Below are 17,351 nucleotides of genomic sequence, written 5' to 3' on the forward strand. Positions count from 1 at the left end.
CATGATTAACAGTCTCTCTAGAACTATACTGAACACAGAGAGTTTAGTTACAGGAAGGATAGTAAAGATACTGTAAGCAGGCAATAACAAAGTCTACCACACTGTAATTAAATATTTTGTAAGAAAAACTGTAAGACAAGAGATTTATCCATCCATTTTCCTCTGACTAAGACAGAATAACTATCATTCCAAGAAAATAACTCTACATTTTCTTAAGCATTTTAAAGAAACAATGTAAGGTATCTTGAAGATCATGATATCAGAAAATTCTTAATATTCAGGCACTACTCATTATGGTTCTATTCATTTCTCCCCTCATCATTCTCATTTTGTAGTCAATTGGAACACTAGATACGTTTTCTCAAAATTCTTCTCACAGCTGCCTTCACCTCTTTGTTCTTTAGGCTGTAGATGAGAGGATTCAGCATGGGAGTGACCACACTATACTGCAAGGAGAAGATTAACTCTTGAGTGGATCCTGAATTTGGCATGAGATAGCGGAGTAATCCTGAGCCATAAAAGAAGATCACTGCAGTGAGGTGAGAGGAGCAGGTGGAGAAGGCCTTGCTTCTGCCTGAAGTGGAGCTGATGTTCAGGATGGTGAACAAAATGCGAACATAGGAGAAAAATATCATGAGGAAATTTCCAAAGAAATGCAGGAGGCTGGAGCAGAGCAGGGCAGTAAAACTTGCAGACACATCAGAGCAAGACAAAGGGTAGAGAGAAGGCAGTTCACAGCTGAAGTGGTGTATGTTTTGACCCCCACAGAAGTCTAAATTGAGAGCTACAAGGATATTGATAAGAGCATCCAAAAAAGCCAAGCTCCATGAGCCCCACACCAGCCCCATACACAGCTGTCTGTTCATTATCTGGCCATAGAGCAGAGGAGAGCTGATGGCAATATAGCGGTCATAGGCCATGACAGTGAGTAGGCAGGATTCAGTGCCCCCAGTGGCAAACACAAAGAAGACCTGAACCAGGCAGCCCTCTACAGAGATGGTTTTCTTCTCAGACAGGAGGTTCTCCAACAGCTTGGGCACAGTGACAGACGAGTGGCAGAGATCCAAGAAGGACAACTGTCCCAGGAAGAAGTACATGGGGGTGTGGAGGTAAGAATCAGCTCTAATCACCAGCAGCAGCATCAGGTTCCCCATCAGGGTCAGGAGGTAAATAACAAGGAACAGTACAAAGAGCAGAGCCTGGATCTGGGGGTCAGCAGACAGCCCGAGGAGGATGAACTCAGAAACAACACTGTGGTTTCTCATTGCCTTCAATATTTTCTTTAAAATGTAAGAAATAAATCAGGTAAAGCCTCTTCTTCTAACAAATATTCAAGTGTTTTAACGCTCTTCTCTATTCACAAAGTTTCATGCCTACTCAAAAATTAATGCTCTGAAATGATAAACTTCCCTAAGTCTCTAGATTTCCTAAAATCTGAAATAATCTTTTCTACATGATTCCAATCCTAGATCAACTCCCTGTCCACTTTTATTGTTCTTTCTTTTAATGCCTTAGGATTTATTTTTTGTTGTTGTTTTATTATTAAAGCTACTGGAGGATACTTTGTAAACTCTTGATAATAATCCAGTGGAGATGGAGAAAATGCAGGAGGAATAACAGAAAATTGCAGAAACAGTCTTTGAGAATAGCCAGGTTGCAGAGCAGAAGCAGAGCATTAGGTGGGAATGGGTTTACTTTATCCACCAAACATGCATAGATTTGTTGTTAGGAAGGAAGTAGTTCCCATCTAATGGCTTATTTTTTCAATAAAAATTTAAATTTTTTTACATTTATTTATTTTTGAGAGACAGAGTGAGACAGAGCATGAGTGGAGGAGAGGCATAGGGAGAAGGAGACAGAATCCGAAGCAGTCTCCAGGCTCTGAGCAAATATTCAGCACAGAGCCTGATGCAGGGCTTAAACTCATGAACTGTGAGGTCATGACCTGAGCTGAAGTCAGACACTTACCCGACTGAGCCACCCAGGCGCCCCTCAATAAATATTTAAATGGGGTCATTAATGGAAACTGAAGAGGCTAGATTTGCAGAGGGAGGAGAAAGTGAATGAATTAGAAAGAAGGCAGCATAGAGATATCCCAGATACAATACAACTGATCAAGGGAACTGTTGATGAATATGGAAACATACTCTGGACATAATCTCTATCCCCAGTCTGCATCATCTATTCAAATTCAGCTCTTGTCTGTGCCCTAATGCACAGACTCCCTACTAACTTTCCAAAGCTTAGCCTTCTTTATTTCCTACTCTGGACTGACAACCCAGATTATAACCACAGATTCAGAATGACCCCTCAAAACCACTGACTATACCATCCTGATAGTCATCCTGACCCCTCATGTCCTGCTCTGTCTCTTGCATTCATACTCCAAGACTGGCATATTGTATTATTCCTCAAAGGACTTGTGATTTCTTTCCCATTATTTATCCAAACAACACCTAGAATTAAAGCTATTCTTAGGAATTGAGTCCATATCACCTGTACTTCTCACCTAGTTGATAATAACGAGCACAGAATTAAATAAAAACCTTTTTTTCAAATCCAGTGATCCAGAAGACAAGTTTGAATGTCAGTGTGAGAATTTGGTGTTAAGGTGGAGTTTGAAAGCTCCTGTTGGATACAGATCTCTCCCTTGATTTCTAAAAGAGGGAATAAAAGGCTAAGTTGTATATATTATTTCTAAAAACCTAAATACTTCCAGTCATGTAACGACTGCATTTTCCATATTATTTTTTTTCTTTTGCTCACCACTGTAGCTCTAGCTACAGCAACCTGATTCATCCTAAGAATATAGCATCATTGGCAGAAGATGCTGGAAAAGCAAGAAATCAAGTCACGAAATGCAGATAGAGAACCACCCATTATAATTTTGGAAGGCACCAAAAAGAAAGGCCCCTCATCTCCAAATGGAGCTCTACTTACTAGCACTAGAAACTCCTTAAACTTTGGGGAAATTTTCTCTATTAGAAATAAAGACAAAAGGACATTTTCATGAAAGATAAACCTGGAAATTGTACCGTATTAGGGGTTATACTTTCTTAAAGATATAGGTGTGTTGTATTAAGAATTATTTGCAGGATCATAAATAAATAAAATCACTTATATTTTCACCTGGTGCTGCAATTTCATTATTCTCAATACTTCGTTTATTCAGACTGTGAGTCCAAATCTAAAATGGAAACAGCTCTGAGAACATTACCACTATAAGTTTTCAGTTATTATCACAATCAGGTGGAGTTAGCTGACTAGATAATTTCCAGAGAAAAGCTGCCTAAGAGGAGCTTCTTTAACGATGAGACATACAAAAGTACCTAGCATTATAACTGGCCCAATGGATAAAAACAGATACATGAATGACTGAATGAGTAAGTGAATGAATGAAACTCAGGGGAAGAATAGTCTAGGGCTTTACTACTCAAAGGGCACAGATCTGAATAGGAACCAGTAAGGGATTTGGACACTCGAGGCTTGCATGAAACCAAATGTATGAAGGGCACTGAAAAATTTTGCCAACTGGAAAGGTTTGCCCCATTGTAGTGTCTCATGCCCTGGTCTGAACCTCCATATATCTTGGGGTATATAGCTACAGAGAATACCCATAATTAAAAGTGTAATTAGTTTCTGGACCCTATTCATCTGGAGTGCTTGGAGAGTTATTTTTGAGGCACAAAGTACCCAAAGTCTATCACTGATGTCCTATCCCTTCTCACCTCTTACAGACAGATCTTAGGTATCAGCCTCCCTGAACTTCCAGGTTTCCAGTAAAATGTGGCATTTCAGCACCAGGAACAAGGAATAATGCTGGATATAAAAAAAGATCTTGTCCCAGTGGTCCCATATGTAAAATGAAAGCTAAAAATAATTACCTTGAAAAGTTGTGAGGACTTAAGAATCCTGAATGCCAAAGAATTATTAGACTCTCTTCTTCACACCCAATGCAAGTGTTTAATTTTCCCAAAAGGAGGAAGAGAGGTGATTTTAAGGAGCAGACCAAACATTCCAGGTCCCAGAAATGAATGCCATGTCACAGAGAGATGGAGAGGCCACGACATCCAGTCCAGGGGAACAGAGAGATGAGAGCTGAAAGAAAGGAAGTGCCTGATGAGGGAATAACAAGAAGTAGCTGTAATTGAGCCAGAAAGGATCCTACAGAGGGAGTACAGAATCAGACAAATTCATCAGAGAAAAGATGAAAAATCTTACCATGGGTCTAGGTTTTTCTGGTGCAGAATATATCCTGTTTTTCTGAGTTGGTAGGCATGCCACTGAGCTCAGGAGAAATTCACAAGAGAGAAAATGTACCACACCTGTCCAATCATGTGAACTGGCATTGCTTTTTCTATTTAAAAACTTTCTGTGCATAAAGAGAAACATGTAAGCCGAGTCCTCAAAACCCTCTGCAAATAAAGGCTTCAGAAAACTCTTTTAAATTTCAACATTTTTATGCTTATGCTTATTTCAACAACATTTTATGATTCCATAAAATGACAAAGGAAAACTTGAAAACTTAAAATTCCTAACAAGTAATAAAGCAATTTCTTTCATATTTCCCCTAGCATAATTACACAGTCATTTCTGCACATTCTCTCTCTATATGACTGGTAATATATTGCTAAGAGCACCCTCCTGACAGAAGAGGCTCAAGTCTAGCCATTCAGAAGGGATTGTGGGTTAAGGTGGCCAATGAGATGGCAAAGTATGACCTGAGAGCCTAGGGGATATTGTGGGTCCATCCTGATTGCTGGAAAGCTCAGCTTGAAACTTAACTTTGGATTCATGAGCCAAAAATGGTTACTAAAAGATCCCTCTGGGAATTCTTATTGAAGTGATTCACAGGTTCCCTTTAGGTCATTTTTCTAATGTCATATATTTCATTATTACATTTATTCAAATGTAATTATTATATATGACATCATTATTGTTACTACTACTACTACCACTACTACTACTACTACTATATGGTCAATGGTAATTTAAATTTACCTAAATATTTGACTCTCTCTCTCTCAGCTTTTAATATTTTCTCTTTTGATTTTTAGTAACTTTATTATGATGTGACAAAGTGTGACTTGCTTTTTTAAATAATTTATTTATTTAAATTCAATTAGTTAACATACTATGTACTATTGGTTTCAGTAGAACCCAGTGAGTCATCACTTCCATAGAACACCCAGTGCTCATCCCAACAAGCGCCCTCCTTAATGCCCATCACCCATTTAGTCCATCCCCCCAACCCAACTCCCCTCTGGCAACCCTCAGTTTATTCTCTGTATTTAAGAGTCTCTTATGGTTTGCCTCCCTCTCTGTTTTTATCTTATTTTTCCTTCCCTTAACCTATGTTCATCTGGTTTGTTTCTTAAATTCCACGAGTGAAATACGATATTTCTCTTTGACTGACTTACTTCCCTTAGCATGATACCTTCTAGTTCCATCACATTGTTGCAAATGGAAAGATTTCTTTTTTTTATTGCCAAGCAATAGTCCAATGTGTGTGTGTCTGTGTGTGTGTCTGTGTGTGTGTACCACATCTTCTTTATCCATTCATCAGTCGATGGACATTTGGGCTTTTTCCATGGTTTGGCTATTGTTGACAGTACTGCTATAAACATACGGGTGTATGTGACTCTTCCAATCAGCATTTTTTTCTTTTCATTTAACATACTTGGGATTTACTTATAGGGCTTCCAGCATTTATAGTTGATATACTTTTTTAGTTTGGAACATTTTCATCCATTATCTTACATGTTGCCCTCTTTTCATATATATTACCTCATTCTCTCTCCCTTCTTTATAATTCCATGTACATTTATGTTATCCTTCCCATTCCATGCATTAGTATTTTATACTCTCATTTTTTTCTTTATTCTTTTTGTGTCTTACTGAATATATTTTCTTCTTACCTAACTTATAAGTCATTAGTATACTCCTCAACACTAATATCCTTCAGACTTACCCATTAAAATCTTAGTTTCACGGGCATGAAGGAGGGCACTTGTTTGGATGAGCACTGGGTGTTATATGGAAACCAACTTGACAATAAACTATAAAAGAAAGAAATAAAAAACAAAATCTTTGGGGCACCTGGGTGGCTCAGTTGGTTGGGTGTCCAACTTCAGCTCAGGTCATGATCTCATGGTTCATGGGTTCGAGCCCTGTGTCAGGCTCTGTGCTGACAACTAGCTCAGAACCTGGAGCCTGTTTCAGATTCTGTATCACCCTCTCTCTCTGACCCTCTCTTGCTCACGCTGTCTCTCTCTCTCAGAAATAAATAAAACATTAAAAAAAGTTTTTTTTTTTTACAAATAGTTTAGTCAAATTAGTTTCCACATAACACCCAGTGCTCATCCCCACAAGTGCCCTCCTCCATGCCCATCCCCCCTCCCCCCCGCATCCATCAGTCCTCAGTTTTTGTCAGCATTCAAGAGTCTCTCATGGTTTGCCTCTCTCCCTTTCCCCCACCATTTCCCCCCTTCTTCTCCCCCTTGTTCCTCAGTTAAGTTCCTCCTAATCCTCCTATACGTGCAAACATATGATATTTGTCCTTCTCTGCCTGACTTATTTCGCTCAGCATAACACCCTCAAGGTCCATCCATGTTGCTACACATGGCCAGATTTCATTCTTTCTCACTGCCATGTAGTATTCCATGGCACAGATAAACCAAGTCTTCTTGATCCATTCGTCTGTTGATGGACACTTAGGCTCTTTCCATGTTTTAGCTATAGTTGAGAGTGTAAAAAAAGTGTTTTAAAAACAAAATCTTTAGTTTCAGCCATTGAATTTTCCAGAACTTTCACTTAGATTTTTTTATTGTTTCCAGAAATATTATGCCAAAATTCTCAATCTTGTCTTTAATCTCCATAAATATTTTTGTTTATTCTTTCTAAAGTTATGTGTCTGATGCTAGGAATTTACCTAAGGGATACAGGAGTGCTCATGCAGAGGGGCAAATGTACCCCAATGTTCATAGTAGCACTCTCACCAATAGTCAAAACATGGAAAGAGCCTAAGTGTCCATCAACTGACAAATGGATCAAGAAGGTGTGGTTTACTATACAATGGAATACTACATAGCAATGAGAAAGAATGAAATCTGGCCATGTGTAGCAACATGGATGGACCTTGAGGGTGTCATGCTGAGCGAAATAATTCAGGCAGAGAAGGATAGATACCATATGTTTGCATGTATACGAGGATTAGGAGGAACTTAATGGAGGACCGTAAGGGAGAATAAGGGGAAAAATAGTTGGGGAGAGGGAGGGAAGCAAATCGTGAGAGATTCTTGAATGCTGAGAACAAACTGAGGGCTGATGGGGTGGGTAGGAGGGGCAGGGGGATGATGGGCATGGAGGGGGGCACTTGTGGGGATGAGCACTGGGTGTTATACGGAAACCAACTTGACAATAAACTATTTTTAAAAAATTAACATTTGTTAACTACAAATAAATAAATAAATAAAGTTATGTGTCTGGATCTGTTTCTACTGTCTCCAGTTTTTAATCTCCTCATACTGTTTTTTTCTCTATTGAGAACAGGATGTTACGATGAAAATTATAGAAATAATTTAAGGCTCTGGCTTGTATTCTCTTCCTCCAGAGAAAATTTTCACTAGCTTCTGTCAGACAGCCATAGGCATTCACAGTCCTGAATCATTCTCATGTAATTCCAGGGGCGGATAAAGCTGGGCTTCAGTCCTTATGAAGTTGGGCTACTTTCAATCCACTTTTATTCAAGGTATTGCTCTTTAAGGCTCCAACCCACCCCGTTGGTGATCCCTGAATCCCATTTTTCCCACTAACTTTAGGAAACTGTCAAAACAACTTTTCACATTCTCAGGGACCTCTTCAAGATGCACTTATGAGAAAAACAGACTCCCAAATGCTGAGCTTGCTTCTCTAGATTTTCTTTTCTTTGGGATGATGGCTCCAAAATTCTTTACTGCTTTCCTAGTTTTAAAGTATCTTCAAAGCATATATTAAAAATATGCTCTTCAGGGGCGCCTGGGTGGCTTAGTCGGTTAAGCGTCCGACTTTCGCTTAGGTCATGATCTCGCAGTTCGTGGGTTCGAGCCCCACGTTGGGCTCTGTGCTGACTGCCAGCCCAGAGCCTGGAGCCTGTTTCAGAGTCTGTCACTCCCTTTCTCTCTGACCCTCCCCTGCTCACGCTGTCTCTCTCTCTCTCCTAGAAATAAATAAAACATTAAAAAAAAAAGGCTTAAAAAATATGCTCTTCAAACAAAGATCCCAGAAATAAACCCATATTTATACGGTCAATTAACCTATGACAAAGGAGGCAAGAATATACAATGGGAAAAAGATAGTCTCTTTCAATAAATGGTACTGGGAAAACTAGACAGCAACATATAAAGAAATGAAACTGGGCCCCTTTCTTACCCCATACACAGAAATAAATTCAAAATGGATTAAACACCTAAATGTAAGACCTGAAACCATTAAAGTCCTAGATGAATGCCAGGCAGTAACTTCTCTGACATTGGCTATAGTAATGTTTCACTAGATAATGTCTCCTAAGACAAGAGAAATAAAAGCAAAAATAAACTATGGGGACTCCATCAAAATAAAAAAGCTTTCTTTTTTTTCTTTGCATAGCAAATGAAACTATCAACAAACAAAAAGACAACCTACTGAATTGGAGAAGATATCTGAAAATGATATATATGATAACGGGTTAATACCCAAAATATATACAGAAATTATATAACTCAACACCAAAAAAACCCCCAATCAAATGAAAAATGGGCAGAGAACCTAAATAGACATTTTTCCAAAAAGATATACAGATGGCCAACAGACACGTGAAAAGATGCTCAATATCACTATCAGGGAAATGCAAATCAAAACCACAGTGAGATACCACCTTAGGCCTGTCAGAATGGCTAAAATCAAAAACACAAGAAATAACACGTGTTGGCCAGGATGTGGAGAAAAAAGAACACTTTTGCACTGTTGGTGGGAATGTAAATTGGTATAGCTACTGTGGAAAACAGTATGGAGGTTCCTCAAAAAATTAAAAATAGAAGTACCATATGATCTGGGGTGCCTGGATAACTCAGGTGGTTGAGGGTCCAACTCTTGATTTTGGCTCAGGTCATGATCTCATGGTTGTGAGACTGAGCCCCATATAGATTGAGATTCTCTCTCTCTTCCTCTGCCTCTTCCCCCACTAAGCACATACTATCACTCCCTGTCAAAAAAAAATGCCCAGTTTGCAAAGACCTTTATAAATGAATAATCAATGAATTTTATGTCTTTTTGCATCCACTGAGATAATGTGGGGGTTTTTTTTCATTTAAAATTTCAATAGTGGATTTAAATAAACTATTTTTAAAGCTTGAATTAGAAAATTCTTGCATTTGTGGTATAAATCCAACCACTTTAAATTAGAGGATTGGAGAAAAAACAATTCCTTCTAAATTTATTTATAGTCAAGTTTCAATAAATTAAGTAATTTTCCCAAACATTGTAACTATAAATTGAAAGGTAGTTAAAGAGCAAGGACTAAAGTTTATTTAAATCTAAAATCTACTTTTCATCTTGCCTGTCTCAAACACATACACCATTATATACGAAACATGCAAGTGAAATATCATATACCTTTCAATCCCATCTCTCTCTCTATCTGTGCGTCTACACAGACACACACAGACACATACACACACACACACACACACACACACACACACACAAACATCTCTTGTAGCTCATTTGCTCTGTTCTTGGAGGGGGAAAAGAAAAAAAGGAAGGTGACATTTCATTCTTCCACTGAACTGAAAAGAGAAATGCCTTATTTTGATTTACATAAATTGGCATTAGAGGCTGCTCCTGTAACCCTGGAGCATAATGACATTATGAGGTCACACAACTCCGGTTATTGTTGAGAAATACAGCAGGGGCTCTAAGTTACAGGAAATAAAATTAAGATAACTCCTCTAATTAAATTAATCAGATCCAACAAGTGGCATAGCCATTTTTACCTGAGATAGAAACAAGATAGAGATGATCACAAACTGTAAGCAAATTAGGAAGGTCTAAGAAATGTGGAGTTTGGCTGAGCAAGTCTGATAGCTGAGAATAAAGCCCATGTACTTTTTCTTTTCTTACCTCTTTTTCTCTTCTTTTAATACAACCTAAAATTAAAGGTAATTAGAATAACCTAAGAGTTAAGAGAAAAATACAAAATTATATTTTGACTTCTTTTCTTAAATGTTTTTATTTTGAGAAAGAGAGAGTGCAAGCAGGAGAGGGACAGAGAGAGAGGAAGAAAGAAAATCACAAGCAGGCTCCATGCTCAACGCAAAGCCAGTCTGGGGGCTTGTTCTCAAGAACCCTGAGATCATGACCTGAGCTGAAATCAAGAGTCAAACACTTAACAGACTCAGCCACCCACACACCCCATTGACTACCTTTTTTAACATTTAAATAATTCATTTTTAACATTAATTCCAAATATCATATTTTAAAAATAGTGTCAGGGTAACCACTGCAACAGATTTACATTTTTTTGTAAATGAGATACGCAGAGCTCAAAGTTATAAATTGTAGAGGCATGAGAGTAAATAACCCAGCTGGTTCAGATCAAATGACTAAGATACCACTGCCTCCTCGTGACACAATTCCAGAAAGACACGTTATGATTACTGGAAGGTGTTTTGTTTTTTCAAATCAGAGTTTTGACAGCCAATGTCACAGAAGCCATGGCTTGGAGTAGAAAGAGAGTTGCTATAAAGATCCCAGAAAGACATGAGAAGAATATCAATTCTGAAAAGAGACAAAACCAGAGAAAAGTTATCCAGGTTTTCTTTCAGGTCTCCCAGGTATGGGGGCAAAGAGGTTAAAAAAGACTTGAGTAATAAGAAAAGCTGGACTTCAGTAGTTCCAGAATGGTATGCAGCAGAGCGTGATTGTACAGAAAAACTAACAGACACTTAAATCAAGCCTACATTACAGGTGTTGCTCTTTTCTGTATCATATAAAATTATATTATATACACATATAAACAACCTGGGTCTTTCTTCATAAATATATAAAGACCTGGGCTCAAAAAATGACATTTATTGTATATTTGTCCATGAATAAGTTACTTAACCCTCTATTACTTTCCTTATCTAGAGGGATAATCATAGTAACTACTTTAGTCAGTTTTTGCAACTCAGTTTAGTGAGTTTTGCAGTTAAAAATGTTAATAATAAAAATAATAACGATTGAGTCTCTACCATGAGCCACAGGCTATTTTATGTTTTACTTTATCTTATTTCTTCTCAAGACATTTATAAAGCATGTAAAGCTCTTAGCTAATACTATGTCAGCAGTTTGTACTCAATAAATGATATTTTTTGTATTTTCATGAATATTATTTTTTAACTTTTTTTTTTCTTTCATAGTTTATTGTCAAGTTGGATTCCATATAACACCCAGTGCTCATCCCAACAAGTGCCCTCCTCCATGCCCATCACCCCCCTTCCCCTAATAAATGATATTTTTAAAGTCTGTAAACGTTCTCTATATCTCAAGTCAAGTAGAAGGAACACATTTGTTCATGCAGTTCAGCTAGTAAGGCGTGTTGTCTAGGCACTGTACTGAGCTCTGGGAATACAAGGATGAGTAAAACAGTGTTTCTTCCTTTAAGACATTGATATTGTGTGAAAGAAAGCTGTATTAACAGCTACAATGGAACACAGTAACTTATATTACAACAGTGTGACAAGATTGCCAAAGGAGTTCTGAGGAGGAAGAAAAATCATTCTTTATCAGATGGTCAGGAAAATATTCACAGCAAAGATACCTATTTGACTTTGCCTTGTCTAGATCACTGTTTGAGGAAGAAAAGAAAAAAAATCTTCCTGGAAAAAGAAACACTTTAGTAAAGGGAGACAGATGTGGACATGTGACATTTGGGATTAAGAGGATGAACTTTGGAATTAAACACAGTTGAACTCAAATCCCAGCTCTGCTCTTCATCTGCCTTGAGACCCTAAGCAGGCTACTTCTCTTTCTCCTGTTTCCTTGCCTAGAAAAAGGATGTGACAATCATGCCCTACCAAAGATTGGTTGTGAGAATTAAATGAGATGTTCACATAACATTTAGCACATTGTCTAGCCCATTCGTGCTGTGATATTATTAATATATTCCTCTCTAAGTTGTCACTTGCTGAAACCAACTATTAATTGCTATTTTTTTGTCAAGCAGAATAAATCATGTTAAATGAATTGTAAGATGCACTTGTATTTCAGAAACACTAAAATACGAAAAATGTGCATCTTAGCACCAAGGAAGATTACATTACCATAATTATGAGGACCAGCCTGCAAGGGATCTTTAATGTTATCCTGAATATTCAGATTTGAGCCTACTGATAAAATCCTTCCCTTTTTGGTGGTTTCTAATATTTTGCTTATAGTTCTTAAATCACACCTTTAAGGTTAATGATAACTTTCTGTTTCATGTGATCTCTAACATGACCTCGGCAAATAGTGGACATTCCAAAGAGTATGGAATTAAATGGAATCTGACCAGCCTGTGAGAGATGACCATCTGGGTCTCATCCTAGAACTCAAAGGAATAAGCCATAAGATCAGCACAAAATAAATGCAAAAGGTGCAGTTTTTGCCTGAACCCAATAGCTGATAGATAGCTCACCTCATCCCACCGTGTGCTTGGTAATCCTACCAAAACAAACAAACAAAAACAAAAAAAAACCAAAACCAACTACACCAGTGGTAACTAAATTTTAGTGTGCATCTGAATCATGTGTTAAAACTTTGATTGCTGCCCACTCCCTACTCCTGAAGAGTTTCTCCTTCAGTAGGTTCAAGGTGGAGCCTAAGAACTTGATTTGTTAAACTTGGTAGGCTAGTACTGATGCATCTAGTCTGAGTACACTTTGAGAATGACTCAAGTAAAGGAAATTGGGCCTCCAGAGCCTCAGCCATTGATAATTATTCAGAAAGGCCCTTGGCTCTTCTGACCTTCTCTCTAGTGGGTTGCCTAAGTCTGCCTCAATGCCCAGAAGCCTCTGAACCTCTCCAGTCAGCCGCCTTCTCTGGCTCTGGCTCTTCTGTCTGGCACTCTCTGCATCCACGGTAACATTAGAATATTGTCCTGGGGAGAAGCAACTGTGCTCCCATGGAGCATTATTAGCCATAGAGAGAGATGAATGGGAAGTGAGATTCTGCCAGGTATCTCGGGGTCTTGTTACTGCGAACTACTCTTGTCTCTTCAGGCTCCAGCAGCTTCTGCCTCCTCTGACAGATCATAGGAAGCTTAGTTAAAGAAAATTTGTGGAAGGAGCTCTCCCCAGTGTCCAAACTCAGGAACAATTGCTGAACTTTAGCCTCCCTCATTTAGAGACCCCTGAAGAAATTGGCCAGATGCCCACTTTGTCTTCAGCTTCTTCTCAGCAAAAAGCATTAGAAATACAAAAAAGAGAAGGGATACCCTTGAGGCATTCCTAGTGAGCTCTAGCCTGACCTGCTAGAGCCAATTGCAAGCATAAATTGTCTTCAGCCTCACTAGCTGGGATTGTTCAGAAGCTAGCTGGATTTAGAAAATATTTGTTGACTGCTACAGTAGACAGATTACACCAGTTAAAACCCTGAACTATAAACATTTAAAACACATAACTCAGGTAATTAAACATACATGGCATTTTGTTATTGGGATTTCTGAACAGAATAGACTCCTCCTTTCCATAATTGTCCACATATCCTTTCTATTGCTTTGTTACTGTAACAGCGACCACTCTATTAACCTCCTCCCTGATTAACATTTATATTTACTGCATAGCTCAAACAAACACTACTGCTTAACTACAAAAGAACTACTCAAAGACTTGTACCATCTCTAGCTATTTTACTCCCAGTTTCTATCCTACTTGTCAAGACACAGCAGATGCTTAATAAACATTTACAAAATAAATAATGTTAACATCAACCTCCTGATCTCTCTTCATTATTGTTTTATCCCTGATACCCATTCCATAAGGATATCTCATTGGGTTTTTCTGTTTTGTTTGGTTTTGTTTGGTAATGAAACCCCTATCCTGGTGATACCTCTTTTCCTATTTTGGAAAGATGATTGAGACTTTTTGGCATGGATGAACCGACTCATATACTTTTAGTCTTTAACAAAACATGTAAATCTTTTACTTCAGTTTTCAAACATAGATTTTAAGCAGTTTAGCAGAACTTATCGAATCTTTCTCTTATTTCCGTTGCTGTGTTTTTCAACAACATGTCCAAGTATACTGACGTAACTTTCCACCCATCAATTCCTTTCTTAAAGCCCACTTTCCTTGTAAGCTGGCTTCCAGCTCTCCTCCTCCTCAGGAACTACATAGTCTGTGCACCAAAATCTTATTCTTAACAAATCTTAACTACCACTTTCTTCTCTGATTTCTATACTTGCTGGAATATTATGAAATTGCACTTTCCCAGTTTCCTTAGCTTGCAAATGCTGAAGAAATTAGCAATGCTATTCACCAATACTCCAGTTTTCTATCTAACCACATGATAGGAGGGAATTTCTGAAACACCACAAAGCTAAGAATGCCTATGTCTTGTCTGAACCAATGAAGTATGAGTGGGGGTGCCTAGGTGGCTCAGTTAGTTGGGCATACGACTCTTGATTTCTGCTCAGGCCACGATCCCAGGGTCGTGGGATCCAGCCCCATCCTGGGCTCCATGCTCAGGGTGAAGCCTGCTTAAGATTCTCTGTCTCTCCCTCTGCCCCTCTCTCCTGTTTATGATCTCTCTAAAATAAGAAAAAAATAAATAAATAAGTGGAATTTACATATTTAAGGAAAATGTTTTTTAAAGCAGGCACAAGTCATCATGTTTCTGGTTTGCTAAATCAGAAATTGCTAAAGCATGAAGAAGAAACTTCCTCAGCTTGATTACCTGAGTGAGGATGATACACTGTAGGGCCCTTACCATAAGCCCCCCAGAAAGGACAAGTAATGTGAGGGGAAAAAAACTTTCCAGTTGTAAACTGCTGACATTTGGGGGGTTATGTTGGAAGTCTGAAAAGTACCCTCAGGCTTGATGATTCACCAGAAAGACTCACAGGACTCAGAAGTGGTCCTAATTATGGTTACAGTTTATTACAGGGTTAGGATACAAATCAAAATCAGCAAAGGGAAAAAGCACATGTGGCAAAATCCAGGAGAAACCAAGCATAAGACTCCAGTTGTCTGCTCCCAGCGGAGCTGCATGGGGACACACTTAATTCTCCCAGGAATGATACGTGAGAACACACGTGAAGAGTTGCCAACCAGGAAAGCTCACCAGAGCTATGAGGCCCAGGGTTTTTATTGAAGGTCAGTCTCATGCAGTGCCTATAAAACCAGCCTCAGCTACTAAGACTCAAGTCCTCTCCAGATCAAAAGCAGGCTATTCACCATAAATATAAACTTATTTGGTAAAACTAGTCCATCATAGCTCAAAGCCTCAGTCTACAAAAATATTCTCGTCAGGCAGAATATTCCAAGGGTTTGGAGAACATCTCCCAGAAGCCAGCCAAGGAGGAGTCCTAAAACAGGGCTTTCTTTGGAATATGTAGGGAATGAAAAACCCAGGCCTGTGGAGTTAATTAGCTCTTTCCTGCCCAAGGAGTTAATGGGGGAGGGAGGTCATACAGCCTCTCCTGATTATGTTATAGACATCCAAATCATCCAAATCCTTTTGAAATACTTGTTAAACTAGACAAATGAACAAATGTCCAAACAAAGCTATAAAGGAAGGTAGAATAATTTAAATATTTACACTTAATAAATCTTCAGAAATAGTACTTTTTGAGACATACACAAGTTAAAAAATATCACTACCAGGAGATCTACACTGCAAGAAATTTAAAGAAAAGTCCTTTGGGGAGAAGGAAATGATATCATACGGAAATCTGGATCTACATAAAGAAATTAAGATACCAGAAAGGGTATTTACATGAGCAATTATAAAAGACCGTTTATTCTTTTTAAATCTCCTTTAACAATAATTTACTATTTAAAGCAAAAAAATGTATTTGGGGGGTTATAACATAACAATAATACAAAAGCATCAAGGGATAAATGAAAGTATATTGTTATTAGATTCTTAGGGGCACCTGGGTGGCTCAGTCAGGTAAGCATCTGACTTCAGCTCAGGTCATGATCTCATGGTTCATGAGTTCAAGCTCCGTGTCAGGCTCTGTGCTGACAGCTTGGAGCCTGGAGCCTGCTTCAGATTCTGTGTCTCCCTCTCTCTCCTCCTCCCCAGCTTGCACTCTGTCTCTCTCTCTGTCTCTCTCAAAAATAAACACTGAAAATTTTTAAAAAAAGATTCTTATACTAAACATAAAGTGATATAATATCACTTAAGGGTAGACCCTAATATGTTAAAGGTATAAACTATAAATCATAAAGCATCCCTTAGACTAAAAAAAACTACAACTAATAACCCAACAAAGGAGATGAAAGAAAATCATAAAATACTCAGTTCACAAAGACACAGAAAAAGAGGAACAAAGGAAGAAAGAATAGCTAGGACAAATAGAAAACAAAGAACAATATGGCAGCCTTACACCCAAATGTATCACAAATCACATCAAATGGAAAACTGGACAGCTACATGCAAAGGAATGAAACTGGACCATTTATTTACACCATACACAAAAATAAATCAAAATGGATTAAAGACCTAAATGTGAGACCTGAAACCATAAAAATTCTATAGAAGAATGCAGACAGTAACCTCTTTGATATCAGATATAGCAACTTCTTTCTAGGTATTTGTTTCTGAGGGAAACAAAAGCAAAAATAAACAATTGGGACTTCATCAAAATAAAAACTTCTGCACAGTGAATGAAACAATCAACAAAACTAAAAGGCAACCTACTCAATGGGAGAAGATAATTGCTAACGGCATATCTGATACAGGGTTAGTATTCAAAGTATATAAAGAACTTATAAAACTCAACACCCAAAAAATGAATAATCCAATTTAAAAATAGGCAGAAGACATGAACAGACATTTAAAAAAAAAAAAAAACCATACACGTGGCCAACAGACACATGAAAAGCTGCTCAACATGACTCACCTCAGAGAAATGCAAATCAAAAGTACAATGAGATATCACCTCACACCTGTCAGAATGGCTAAAGTCAACAACACAAAAAACAATAAGTGTTGTTTAGAATGTGGAGAAAAAGGAACTCTCATGCACTGTTAGTGGGAATGCAAACTGGTGTAGCCACTGTGGAAAACATTATGGAGTTTCCTCAAAAAGTTAAAAATAGAAGTACCATATGATCCAGAAATTTCAGTACAAGGTATTTACCCAAAGA

The 17,351-nt window shown here is 38.1% G+C and overlaps 1 protein-coding gene across 1 annotated transcript; it reads right to left on the reverse strand.

The window, feature by feature from the left end:
- Positions 1-347: 347 nt before the first annotated feature.
- LOC120222996 (olfactory receptor 8S1-like) lies at positions 348-1,265 on the reverse strand. The gene has a single exon (XM_039221050.1). It carries the CDS (start codon positions 1,263-1,265, stop codon positions 348-350), a length of 918 nt encoding a protein of 305 aa, XP_039076981.1.
- Positions 1,266-17,351: the final 16,086 nt, after the last annotated feature.

Source organism: Hyaena hyaena, unplaced genomic scaffold, assembly GCF_003009895.1.
Source record: "Hyaena hyaena isolate Hyena2069 unplaced genomic scaffold, ASM300989v1 scaffold_936, whole genome shotgun sequence".
NCBI lineage: Eukaryota > Metazoa > Chordata > Mammalia > Carnivora > Hyaenidae > Hyaena > Hyaena hyaena.